The sequence below is a fragment of the Trifolium pratense genome, linkage group LG6, assembly GCF_020283565.1.
Source record: "Trifolium pratense cultivar HEN17-A07 linkage group LG6, ARS_RC_1.1, whole genome shotgun sequence".
Classification (NCBI taxonomy): domain Eukaryota; kingdom Viridiplantae; phylum Streptophyta; class Magnoliopsida; order Fabales; family Fabaceae; genus Trifolium; species Trifolium pratense.
In genome coordinates this window covers 24,619,867-24,633,540 of record NC_060064.1, presented here as the reverse complement: position 1 = coordinate 24,633,540, position 13,674 = coordinate 24,619,867, and the positions used below count along the sequence as shown (strand labels likewise).

At 33.5% G+C, this 13,674-nt stretch overlaps 1 protein-coding gene and 1 pseudogene across 4 annotated transcripts; one reads left to right on the top strand and one right to left on the bottom strand.

The window, feature by feature from the left end:
• Positions 1-1,750: 1,750 nt before the first annotated feature.
• LOC123892470 lies at positions 1,751-2,683 on the top strand (annotated as a pseudogene).
• A 3,073-nt stretch (positions 2,684-5,756) lies between these two features.
• Positions 5,757-13,670, bottom strand: LOC123892465 (phosphoinositide phosphatase SAC8-like). 4 transcript variants are annotated; one of them, XM_045942245.1, is made up of 20 exons: positions 13,415-13,670; positions 12,696-12,770; positions 11,866-11,993; positions 11,677-11,768; positions 11,505-11,562; positions 11,308-11,364; positions 11,165-11,198; positions 10,924-11,004; positions 10,729-10,835; positions 10,498-10,584; positions 10,317-10,394; positions 9,986-10,050; positions 8,636-8,734; positions 8,030-8,129; positions 7,813-7,921; positions 7,659-7,731; positions 7,478-7,571; positions 7,174-7,260; positions 6,232-6,316; positions 5,757-6,149 (listed from the first exon to the last, which is right to left on the bottom strand). In XM_045942245.1, exons 1-20 carry the CDS (start codon positions 13,572-13,574, stop codon positions 6,022-6,024), a joined length of 1,797 nt encoding a protein of 598 aa, XP_045798201.1. In that variant the 5' UTR covers positions 13,575-13,670; the 3' UTR covers positions 5,757-6,021. The 4 variants fall into 4 exon arrangements, with proteins under 4 accessions (XP_045798201.1, XP_045798202.1, XP_045798203.1 ...); XM_045942246.1 differs by having other exon boundaries at positions 5,757-6,146; XM_045942247.1 differs by having other exon boundaries at positions 6,232-6,298.
• Between the last annotated feature and the right edge of the window lie 4 nt (positions 13,671-13,674).

Sequence of the window (13,674 nt, the reverse complement as noted above, 5' to 3'; positions counted from 1 at the left end):
TGTAGAAGAAAGCACCTGGATTATGTTGTTCAAAAGGCATAATTTTCTTGTTCAAAAGACATAATATCATAAGCCCTTTCTGCAGAAGGTACATCTTATATTACATTGATGAAGTGATAAATGATATTGTACCAACTCTTCAAAGAATTTGATAAAGATGGTATTGTTTATATTACGTAATATTTGAGTCTTATTTGTTGTTAAAATGTAGTAGAAATCAGTTGCTATTTGCTTGACGGAGGTCGTAACATAAAAAATTTAGTAGGAAATATTGCTCATACATCGTCAATACCCATGTGTTCCTATTTAGTCCACAGAAACTATTAGATGGCTCTTTCACTTTAATAGTTGCTGAGTTGTTTTCTTAATGTGTATAACATCTTTCTATTCATAGCTTGCCTAACCTATGTGGGTTCCGAGGTAGTAAACATAATTGTTTGATTGAGACATGACTTAACTATCCCATATTTAGACTGGTTTGCATTGGGTAAGTTGACCTAAAGTGTGAAGGTATAGAGTAGAAAAAGACTCGAGAAGAAGGGAAAGTTCTAGTGGGTGGGTGATATGGAATTTAAGCAAGAGAAGACTCTTAGCTTGCAAAAGGATATAAATTGTAAAAGGTGAATTCTTCTGATGTAAACTCCTACGGAAGAATAGTTTAGTGTATGATTAACAATATAGTTAAAGGAACAAAATTCTTATTTGATTGAGTGAAGAGCTTGTTTGGAAGACATGGGCTCAAAATTGAGAGAGGCTTGAGATAGTAATAAAAGCTAAACATCAACATTATTATTATCCTAATGTTAGCCAGATATTTTAAGAAAAGGCCTAAATTCACCCCAAATTTGTTCGTGGCTTTTATTTATTTTCTGTTTAACTGTATTTCAACAAATGACAAAATTATTGCAAAAGGTTCAATATGGGATTGCTGCTTATCCAAATGCAACGGTGGCTGATATGGGTGAATGGAAGGGGGGGCAATGGCTTTTAGTGTGGAAGTGGCTAAGGGAATTCAGTAGGCGTATTATCGTATGACTTATTGAATGTGTTGCTGGCTAATGTAGTTTTGGAGGTTGAGGGTGCTATTGACAGATTGAAATGATTTGCTGATCTAGGAGGCGCCTATTCGATGAAACCAGCATATGATGTATTTTGAAATGAGGGTATCCATCGGGAAGCTTGGTGATCTATATGGTTTATTGTTATCTCGAGTATTGGGTGATCTCGCATCCAAAAGCTATCTCTTTGCAAGTTGCGACTATTTTTGAGGTAGTTAGATTGAATGTCTGGAGTTGGTTATGTGCAAGGAATGTCTGGTTCAAGTATCATGTTTCATCATGGTTTATTAATCTGACAAGTTACTCAGTTATTGTCTAAATTCATAGGCATGTGTGGGATGAAATTATTGTCTGACAGCTCCTATTATACATATTTTATTGGTTGTTGTTTGTGGTGTTGGAGATGGGTGCTGCTAGAGGTTGCTGTCGCGACATCTTGTTTGGTTCAGCTCAGTAGTCTTGCTTGTCTGGTTCGATGCATATGTATGTTGACTTTTTTATGCACCCCTCTATTTATATGTGCAACTTGTTTTATTTAGTGAATTATTTTTTTTCTGAGATATCTCTTGTGTGCAACTTGTTCCGTTTTTGGCTTAATATTTGGTGTCCACTTTGCTAAATTTTACTATATTTTTAGCTTATAATAAAAAGTTGTTTGAATGCCAATTTGCTAAGATTGTATAGAACAAAAAGAAAAATATGGATGTATATTAGATAAACAGATCTAAATGGAAATGTAATTGAAACATATTTCAAAAAGAAATGAAAGGGTTGATTCCCACGAGGAGGCCGAGAAAATTGAAAAGGTTTTAATTTCTGTTATCATGCCCCTCATGTTTGTTAATTTTTTGCTTTTAATTGTAATCTGGTCTCTTATTTGAGTCTTTTGATTCAATTACTTCCAAATTAATTCATAAACATGACAACATCAGAAGAACCTTCAAGTTTGAAATTATTGAGCCAGCATCTCTTAGAGGATATGTCAGACTCTTTTTTTCACAAATCTCAGTCCTATCCTATGAAATTTAAATATACATCTTCATGACTTCATCAGAGTTTGATCAAGATTCATATTTTTCAGAACAAAATAGTTATCAGGTACAAAATAGTTATCAATCCTATGAAATTTGAAGCTGATACAAAATTTATTAACTCTACTTCTCATAATAAGGTACAAAACTTGAATGAAGAAAGTACCTTTGAAATAGAGAAGTAGTCAAATATGGCAGAATCAATGGTGTTAGAGAAGAAGGAACAAATAAATATGTTATGGAGCAAAGCATTACAGAGGAGTGGGGAGAAGGCCAAGGGATAAATTTCCTTAAGAGATTTGTGACCCTTCAAGGAAAGGATATGCAGTGTTTGGTTGGGAACATTTGACAGTGAGATTGATGCTTCTAAAGCTTATGATTGTGCAGCTTTCAGAATGAGGGGTCAGAAAACTATACTGAATTTACCTTTGGAGGCTGGAGAAGCTAATCCAAAGGCTAATAACATTGGCAGGAAAAGGAGAATACATCGAAGAGATGCTACCACAAGTTCAAGAAATTGAACCAAACATTGAATAGATGAGACCTATAAAGAGTAGAATAATTTGAAAGATTCAACTCACATGACCTTTATTATCTTTTTTCCTTTTTTGTTCCTTTCCAATTACATGGTTCATAGCAGAAGTTAGTATGATCCATACAACGACACTGTGGTGGAATTGTACTTTTACAAACACACAATTTACAAGCTGAATTGCATGTAATTTTCACAATATCTGCACAACGACATAGAGGAGGGATTGTTGTTGTGCAATAACAATCATCACAACATGATGTTGTTATCAATTTGACATTAGGGAGCACTTGAATGTTGATGGAGCTTGGTCCAAAGTGAGTATCAATTGTTGCTATGAGCTCAAACAAGAAAAGTAGTAAAGCCACTCTCAACAATAATTCCATCTCACTTGTAATCTGAGGAGGAGGCAAGCAATTATATATATATATATATATATATATATAGGTAAATTTATATAGGGTTAAATATGTTTTTAGTCCCTACATTTTGGAGGATTTTTAAAAAAGTCCCTACATATTTTTATATATTTTTATTCCCCGTGTTTTTTGCTGTTTTTAACACTGGTTCCTACTGTGAAATTTTGGTTGACTGGACAGACGAAAAATGACACAGAGACTCATTTAATGCTTACTCTTTGCGCGTCCACGTCATTAAAAGAGTCTGTGTGACATTTATGTGGCACTTTCCGTCTATCCGGTCAACAAAAATTTCACAATATGGACCAATGTTGAAAACGGCAAAAACGCGGGGACTAAAATATAATAAAAAATGTAGTGACTATTTTTAGAAGTCTTCCAAAATATAGGGACTAAAAACATATTTAACTCATTTATATATGTATAAATATAAAGGAATGCAACATATATATTAGGCCTGAGCATCGGTCGGTTTCGGTCGGGTTCGGGCCGAAAATCACTAAATCGATAAAAACCGCAACCATTTAATTTGGACCCAATTCCGTCCGTCTATATCTTCGGTTTGTTCGGGTTCGGGTCATACGGGTGGCGGGTTGAACGGGTCGGTTATTACGGGTTATATTGAAACTTTGTTTACATCTAAAACTCATCCATTCTCCAAAAATTCCTAATTTTCGAATTGTTTAATACCTCGTACACAATGCAACAAAAGATAGACGAAGTAAATTAAAAAACAAAGAGGGTTGGATGCAGTTACTTTCTTTCAATATGTAGATCTAAAGACAATAAAATATCAAGTAAAAGAGACGTAGAAATTAAAATAGATCTAGAATATATATATTAGAATATTTTTCCCACCTTCTTCATCACCATATTATTAATTATAAGTTTTGTAAAATATAACATTTTATCTTATATCAAAGATGGATAAAAAATAACAAAGAGAAGAGTATATGAGATTGAGAGGAAGAGAAGGAAAAAAATTAATTTGCATCTAATGGTTGTTCGGTCGGTTTCGGTTATGGAGAGATAGAATTTTAGAGACCCGCACCCGCCCGTATGCAACCGTTCATGCCCGATTTTTCGCAATTTGTTGACCCGAGACCCGACCCGCACCCGACCGAATGCTTCAATATGTTGTCGGTTATATCGATTTCTAGTCGGGTCTCGGGTTCATGCTCACCCCTAATATATATGCAGCACCGACACTTCAGATTGAAGATGCATTTGTATCTCACATTTGACATATTAGTAACATATGTTGTTACATTCAATATGACAGTGTTATCTTTATATCTGATATGTGTCGGTGTTGTGTCTGGTGTCAATGCGTGTGATATACAGAATGCAACTACAAGATCTATTTTTTGATTTTTTTTACATAAATGTGTTATCAACATTAAAATAACGCTTTTGAGGGGTTGTCTGTTTGTGGTAGAGTGTTGGAGAGAATCTTGTTTGGTATTTGATGACATTTTTTTTATGCTTTTCATAGGTTCATTTCGCTTTCATGCATAGTTTTGTAGCATAGATATCATATTTCTTGATCATAATAACGTAATATGGTTGGTTTTGTAGCATAGATATCAACTAAGGATTTGTTAGATATCTACCAAGTACGAAATTTAGTGGTATTACAAATATTTTTGCATAGATACGGAGATCAGATATGATACTGATAAAAATACTTTTGTAATAGTTTAAAAAAATGAAAGCAATTGAATACAATTATTATTGACTAAAATACACTTTTAAACCCCTAATTTTTATAAATTTGCAATTAGCCCCATAATTTTAAAATGGCAATTTTGATCTCTAACTTCCCCTTCAACACCAACTACTACTTCTTTCTTTGTCTCTTCAGCTTCTTTCTAAAGCGTTATTACTATTTCTTTTCCTTCTTTCGTTACGGCGCCAAGTTTTTGAGTAATGTTGTTTAACATAAAAATTGCATCACACTTGAATAAATAAATAAAATATGTAGACTTTCAAAATGTAGCCAAATCCATTGATGCCTCACTCACACCATTTGATCATTTTTGCATCTTTGAATCGACTTATTTGAACTTATATTTTGACATGGACACTTATAAAACTGTTTGAGAGCTTATAAAAAAACATATAGCTACCATAACAATAAGTTATTTTCATCTTATTTCCATAAGTTCTCAATGATAACTTATAAAAACAATTTATAGTTGATATAAAAATAGTTTTATTTTATTTTATCTTTTGTTATACAGGCCCGTTTGGATTAGCTTATTTTTGAGCTTATGCAAACAACTTATGCAATTTTTATGTATTATTATAAGTTTGTCAAGGTAGTTTATGATAAAATAGCTTATAAAAATAAATTTTTACTAGTGTGAACTTATAAAATAGCATAAAACCTAATTTATATTGCATAAGCTTAAAAATAAGTTAATCCAAACGGGCCCATAATTTTATAAATATAGCTTATCAATAAGCACTTATATGATAAATGCGTAATTAAATGGTTTATCCAAACATACTTGAAAACAAAATTTTCACAAATGATATAGTACTTCTCCAAATGTTTATCAGTTGATTTTAATCTTGAGTTGCACCATTCAAATAACAACCGAGTGGCGGTGTGCAAGCACCGGATTTGGATTCTATGCAGTCCCTAACAACCGAGTGGCGGTGTGCAGTCATGGCTTCTTGTCCAATCTCGCTCAGACAGTCTACAATTTTATGACTGAAACTTCACATTTTATAAAATCAGAATATTTCTTTATTATGGACCGTCAAATCAAGATCAGACGGCCAGGAATCCATAACTGCACAGAATCCGGATCCACAAGCACCAATGATATGAACAGTTGCCTATCCCAAAACAATATTTATCGGCATAAACATCAAATTTAATCATATTACAATCTCTAGAATGAGACCACACAAGTTTTTTTTTTCTTTTAAGTTTTGTTCAAAAGGGTAGTGAAAAATCATGGTTACTTGTATCACAAGAGACCACACAAACGAGGTCTTGAACAGAACTGCCTTCCTTTAGCTTTGACAATGGCCATGACTCCAGCAGTTATTCCAGCACACAGTACAGAAGACACATACTGATGCGCATTTCGGCCTACTATAAAAAACAACAAAATTTAAAAAATAAAATAAAAAGCAAAGTCCCTTAATTCAGATGGAAGAAACACATAATTATATACCTTGTTGAAGAGTGAAGGTAGTTGCTGTTAAACCACCAATTATCAAAGCAGATGCCACAGGAAGGTACTGCACAGTTATATTTTTCTATAAAAAATGTTAATAGCACATTAAAATGGTTTCATAAGCCATTTTAAAAGATAAATGTAATTAGTTTTCTATAAAACATGTCAATGTGGCATTAAAATTGGTTTCATAAGCTAATTTAAAAGATAAATGTCATTAGTTTTCTATAAAAATGTCAATGGCACATTAAAATGGTTTCATATGTCATTTTAAAAGATCGAATGTAATGTAGTTATCTAAATCCACAAACACCATTAAATATATGTATGCTGAAGTTAATTACATATCACTATATCAGAATCCATAATGTAACAAATTTTGCTATGGTATGAAGTTACAACAGGCTCCTAGGAAGACGGTCATCCAATTTATCGCAATCACAAGCTCCAAAAACCAACTGTTCTTGAATGGTTGTTGAAGTCAAGTTTTGATTGTTGCAAAATCTTGTTTTGGGAAAAAATTAAACACGGTTTCAGACCTGGTTAAACAAGAAATCACATTTGTGCAAGTTTGGATTCACTTTTAGGAGGCCAAAAGTGATTATGAAGACTTGAAACTGATTTTGGTATGTTTGAGGTTCATGATTTGAATTTTGCCTCTAGAATTGATTCGAACTTGAAGCTGAGATTAGTAGATTTTGCCACACAATCAAATTTATTGTTCAACTCACTTTCGTGAACGTATCCTAACATAAACCATTTTACCTTAAACTCATTTTTAACCAATATTAGAAATCAATTTTCGCTATTGTAAAACCAAACACACTCAATTTTATATCTCAACCAAGACAAGATGAGCTCATTTACTTTTTCAACCATTAGTTGCTTCCAGGATTCAAACGATAGAAAATAGAGATATTAGGATCTTATGTTACTTACGGATAAAGGTTCGAACCCATTTCGCTGGAAGGGAGAAGGAATGTTTCTGCTGACGGTATAGTGACCGCTTATCAGATCCAGGGCATCCTGCAGAAGACATGAAACTTATTAACAACTTTTTGATTAACTGCCATTTATCCATTCATCGGATGATTAATGAGTTGCAACATCCTGTTATATTTAGTAACCACATATTTGAACTGTGTTAAGCATCTAAATTGCTGTGAATTTTTTATGTCAAATTTGTGGATCAAAATAAGTTAAATAACACAGATCAAAGAATAATCAACATGAACGAACTTGCCTGCCGAATCCCATCATGGAAGTTATTCAAGTAATAGCGCGAAAGTGCACTCATCCCATCTTTAATTATTCCAGTCAGTGTTTTCTTTCCATATCTTCATCGCAAATCCAAAATTTATCAGTATCATAGAAGGAAGCATAGAAACACATGATTCATTAGTCATTACCGAACAATTTCATACCTAACTAAGTCCCCTTTGAGGGCATTAGTCCCGGCATACTCGAGGCTTATCTCATCACCTTGCTCTGCCCACACTAAATAAAATTATTGAGTCCAAAGAAGCATGGTTATAATTCATAAAGAAAAATAATAGAAATTAACAAGAAATTTCATACATATTCTAAATTTTCCATATTGCTCGTCAAACATTGAAATGCACTCGGAGCTAGTAAGCACACCAATCCTCTGCAATTGAAGATTTAATGCCTTTTGAGCCATATAACACTGCAAACAAGAGCAACACAATTAAAATAAGTAGCTGCGTAACTTCGACAGAGAAGGACAATACAAGGATTAAGAAAATATAAATCCAACTATCTTTCGCCGGCGAACCTGAGTAACATTTGTTCGATCCAGGGAATCGATGCAGTTTGATCTCATAATTCCTTTCTGCTCCTCTAGTGTATCGCCTTTTCTATCTATCATGAAGTATCTGCTCAGCTGAAACAGCAATGATTAAAAATCTGAATCATAGATTGCCAGCAATAGCATATCTTGATTGTGGCAACTAACTATTATATTTGCAGGGCTAAATTGCACTTTTGGCCCCTAACTTTCACAACCTTGCGATTTTGGCCCCCTAATTGTAGCCCATTTTGCAAAAGGCTAGCCCCCCACTGATTTTGACTAAGTCAACGCACATGTGGATAGTGACTTACACGCCACGTCAGCCTATCTTGCACACGTAGACAGTTACTCACATGCCACGTCAGCATGTCTTGCAACATATTCTTATGTGGCATGTGAGTCACATGTCACGTGGGTTGACTAGGTCAAAATCAGTGGGGGCCAACCTTTTGCAAAAGGGGCTAAAGTTAGGGGGCCAAAAGTGCTATTATGAAAGTTAGGGGGCCAAAATCGCAAGTTAGTGAAAGTTAGGGGGCCAAAAGTGCAATTTAGCCTATTTGTAAATAAATACTTGACTTTATTTTTCATTACCTTTGTTTTTCAAAATCTTCTGAAATTTGATCATAAAGGATTTTCAAATCATCAAAATTTGAGCTCCCGCAGTGGTAATGGAAATCAAAAGGCACATATCTGCCATAATCCGTGACCCCAAGTCATAAAACAAGAAAGGTATATGTTAGAATAGAAAATATTATAATATTATTTGTTGAGAAAATATTTCGATTTGGTTTGTTTATTCTTAGCCCTATAATAAAGGGATTTAGTTTAGATTTAAGTTTATTCACTTGGTTATAAACACCAAGGTAGTATCATACTATTTGTTAATGTAAATAATGTAAATATTGTAATTAAGGTTATTGACATCATTATCAATAATATTTTATTGTTTCTTATTATTTTCTCCTATTCTTTCACCTAAATTCCCCAAATTTCAACTGGTATCAGAGCCATGGTATCCACCTTGAAACATAATTCCGCTGCAATTTTCCCAGAGATTTAACTCTCGATTATTCTTCGTTTTACTTACCTTTTTGTTCATATATGCTTTACTTAACCTTTTTTTCATATAAACCCTAGCCGTCATTGAAATTTCTTTTTATTTTGTTACCCGTTTGTGATTCTTTAATCCGCGGGTCCCAGTTACCTTTAATCATGTTACCCGTTTGTGATTCTTTAATCCGCGGGTCCCTGTTACCTTTAATCTCCTGTTACCCGTTTGTGATTCTTTAATCCGCGGGTCCCCTTACCTTTAACCACAGTTACCCGTTTGTGATTCTTTAATCCGCGGGCCCCCGTTTGTGATACTTCAATCCGCGGGTATTTTTACTTAATTTTATATGGATTCATCTCTTCAGCCGCTCCTCTACTGCTTCTTTGGTTGCTGCTCTTCGTTGGCTTGCTATCAATGGATTTAATTTATTTTCAGGGTTAATTTTGTAACAAGCTTAAAGCTTAGTAAGCTTTAGCTTGAGGGGGAGTGTTAGAATAGAAAATATTATAATATTATTTGTTGAGAAAATATTTCGATTTGGTTTGTTTATTCTTAGCCCTATAATAAAGGGATTTAGTTTAGATTTAAGTTTATTCACTTGGTTATAAATACCAAGGTAGTATCATACTATTTGTTAATATAAATAATGTAAATATTGTAATTAAGGTTATTGACATCATTATCAATAATATTTTATTGTTTCTTATTATTTTCTCCTATTCTTTCAACTAAATTCCCCAAATTTCAACAGTATAAAATTAAAAAAAAAAGAAACAAATTACTCATAACAAACACTATTATAGTTTAAGATATACCATAATCAAACTACACTTCGAAACACAAGGTTTTGTAATAAAAGAGTACGAGGAAAAAGAAGTCTAAATTATCACCTCACATTTTGCTGATTTTGCATTTCAGCAGCATATGCTGCACTTAATTGACCTTCTTCGCCATGCTGCAACAAAAGTAAAATTAGCATGGAATTGATAAAAATAGTAGGCACGGAGTAACAACGTTGGAACTTTGAAGGGAAAATTAGCCGCAAAGATTGGCTAAGGGTGACATGCAAAAAGAAAAATATTAGAATATGATATCATGCAAAAAGTCCCTATATTATTTGAAGATGCTACATATCTTTGGACTCACTATAATCTGAAAAATAAATTTGGAAGGTAATGATTCAGATTGGCATTGAAAGAGAGTATATAGTAGAAGTCTTACTTTGTCAGTTAGATCAACTGCTAATACCTCTCCGTATCTTTGTGAGAGATCATGGAAATGACGCTCCACAATGTTTGGCTGAAGCAGGAGTGGAAAGAGAAACAACAATAAGAAACGTGTATGAATACAAACTATGTCTAAATCATTTAAGAACCAGAAGAATTGAGAAATAGAACTGTACTGTTTGTTCATGACTAATAACCCTAAGGTGTGGTTTATAGCTTAGATCAACAATCTGCTCCCACAAAATAGGAATTGAACCTCGAACCTGCAAAACGATTAAGTAGAGTACAAATCACCAACATGGAGCTCAAAAATCGATATTGTAAGATAAATTATAAAATATTTGTTGTAAGGAGAAACTAGCAAACGGAAATACTGGAATTAGATACTCATTAATGTAAAATAGTACCTGCAAAAATGAGAACTTGAATTCTTCAAGTTCAAGCAACTGTTCAGTTTCAATGAAATTGGCAGTGTCACCTTCAAAGTTAGCTCCTCTTCTCCACATTCGTGTTCCTGTGTCACCATTTTGTCATATTATAACGAGCTATTGCAAATATATTGAACTACTATTACAAGAATGAAGCATCTTTGGACATTGTACCTAGACGCCGTGTACATCTCCTTGAAATTAATGTCAGTGTAGCACACGAGTCTTTTAGCTTCAGCTCAGCTGTTTGGAAGCTTAAGTCTCGATTAAGGTAATACATATCAGGCTTATTTAAGTGAATGCAGCAGCAGACCTCATTTTCATCATTTTATTTACTAATATTACGCAGAGAGCATATACGCACACACACAAACATTCACACAAAAAGGAAAAGGTAGTTTAAATTTCAGGATATTCCCTTGTACAAGTGGAATGATGAATTTGTCAAGCTGCCATAGAAAAAATCGGTGTTAAGATGACAAATTTTATCAAATACGATGAAAGACAAGATGGAGTTCATTAAAACGTTGAGAAGACTTCTTTGCAAAATTATCTGACCTTCAACTCAATAAGCTCCTCCGTAAGATGTTTGTTCCAGACATATCGTGGGTCAGCCTGAAATATAAATGAGAAAAATGCCAAAATTTTCACTCAATAAGGATATTAAGAAGTAAATTTCAATATAAAACTTAATCTTTTGATTAGATTTTAAACAAACAATTATTCCAAGAAGATCTAGCATTATATCAACTAACCTGCTTCCATAGTGGCTTACTCGTCCACCCTTCTACTAATTTGCTTCTTCTCTGCAAGCTGGACGACAAAACGAATCACATCTTATGAACATCAATCATGGAATGACATGAATATTAAGCACTTAATAATATAATAATCGAGCAATTTAAGGACTGTGACAATGACACTCACTTTAATGAAATATCTGCTTCATAAGAATAGTATAATCCTGGCATTGACTCCACTACTTTCAATAATGTCAAGAAGTACGCTTCATCCCTTTTCTACAAAAAGATAGAACATAAACAAGGTATTGAGTATGAATCACATGTATAACAGTTGATTGATCCCTCAATAACTTATAATAACATAACCTCTTACTTCTTGAGAAGTTGAAAACCTTAGAGCCTCGTTACACGCAAGTACTCTCATAGACGTCAAGCGATATACCGGAAAACCAAGGAAATTTCCAACTTCCTTCCGAGAAGTTATTACAATGGCATAAGTTCCTGTATGAAGATAACATCATTAAATCTTAATGAGTATAAAGGAAGTTATGTTGTTGGACTTGGTGGTTCCTAAAGAAAAGTTTTTTTTTCTGCTAAACCAAATGCATTCAACATAAAATACTTAAGAAGAAGGCTTTCGTTAACATGAAAATGAAAAAAGAACAATTGCAGGATTGATTAATGCCATTAATTACCAAACAAATACACAACTATGTAGTATGAACAAATATTGATTTAGAAACAAACCAAGTCATTTAACTCAAGTGGTTAATGAGCTTCACCAAGGGACGGATCGTTCGGGAGAACCCGAGTTCGATTCCTGGGTGGAACAATTTCTTGGCCAGACTTTACTTACTTCACAGCCGAACTCCAAATTACTAGGGCCCCCTTCCCCTAGGAACCAAAGGGTTAACACCAAGAAAAAAATGATGTAGAAACAAGACTAAAGTTGTTCAAGATATATTTTAGGAAATCATCTAACAAAATGGTGTAATGTTAAGATATGATTGGATGCATGTCTACAAACTTTTTACGCCGACAATGCATAACAACTAAATTCTTTGTTTATGACCAACAAAGATCCTCTAGAAGGACCGGAACGAGATTAGACTCTAATTAAAAGCAAAAAGATGTTACTAAATTATAAGCATATCCAAGTACATACAAAAGTAACTCAAGAAAAGATTATAAGCATATATCTACCTATAACCAATCTTATTGTTCCCACCACACCATATATTGTAGATGTCTTTGTTGGACTTTCTGCTACTGTATCACCTGCAAAAGATTAATACCAACAAAAAAAAATGTTCATAAAAAGGAAATTATCACAATAAAATGGTCATTTAAAATATGCTACTAAATATTGTCAAAAAAAATATGTTACTAAATTATTACAATATCCTCTTTTCCTTTGGTAACAGAGCCTAGCAGCAGGATCAAAACTCTTAGGGAGAGTTTCCTGCCCATTTGAGTCCCACAAGACTCGAAGGATTAGTCTATGCATTTGCGCATAGAGGATACCTGGTTTACACCAAAAAATAGTCTAGTGGCTAAATTCAGCACACACTAAAATGTGGCGATGCAGAGGATTGCGAGTTTGAACTCGTACCCTAGCATATCAAATGTCTTTGAAGTTTTTTGCCATCTGAGTTGTACTTACCAGATGTGATCCTCTTTTCTTTCCCAAAACAGTATTAATAACTAACCAAAACCAACAGTCACCAAGACCCCACAAAAAATATTACCACTAGAAAAACAGAAAAACAAATCAACTTCTAAATTAACAAATTAATCTTCTCCTAATAGTAACAATAACAAAGCTACAAACTTCAACAAAACATCTTTCCATTTCCATTTCCAACCAATCAATAAATGAAGAAAATGAAATTCAACAATAAACAAATGAAAAAGAAGATTACCATCAAGTAAATTGATGTTTCCATCAACACGGCTAATCCAAAATCCTTCATTGGGAGATTGATGGGATTTTATCACAAATTTGTCCTGAAATTCCTGCAATTCAAGCTCATCATAAAGCTTGAATCTTTCAGAAGAATCTGAAGGGGATTCAGTGTCCATTACCAAATGATTGAAGAAAAACAAGACAACCCTTAACAAGATAACATTAAAACACAGATTTTTGTTTGCATTTATGAGAAAGTCGTAGTCATATGTAACA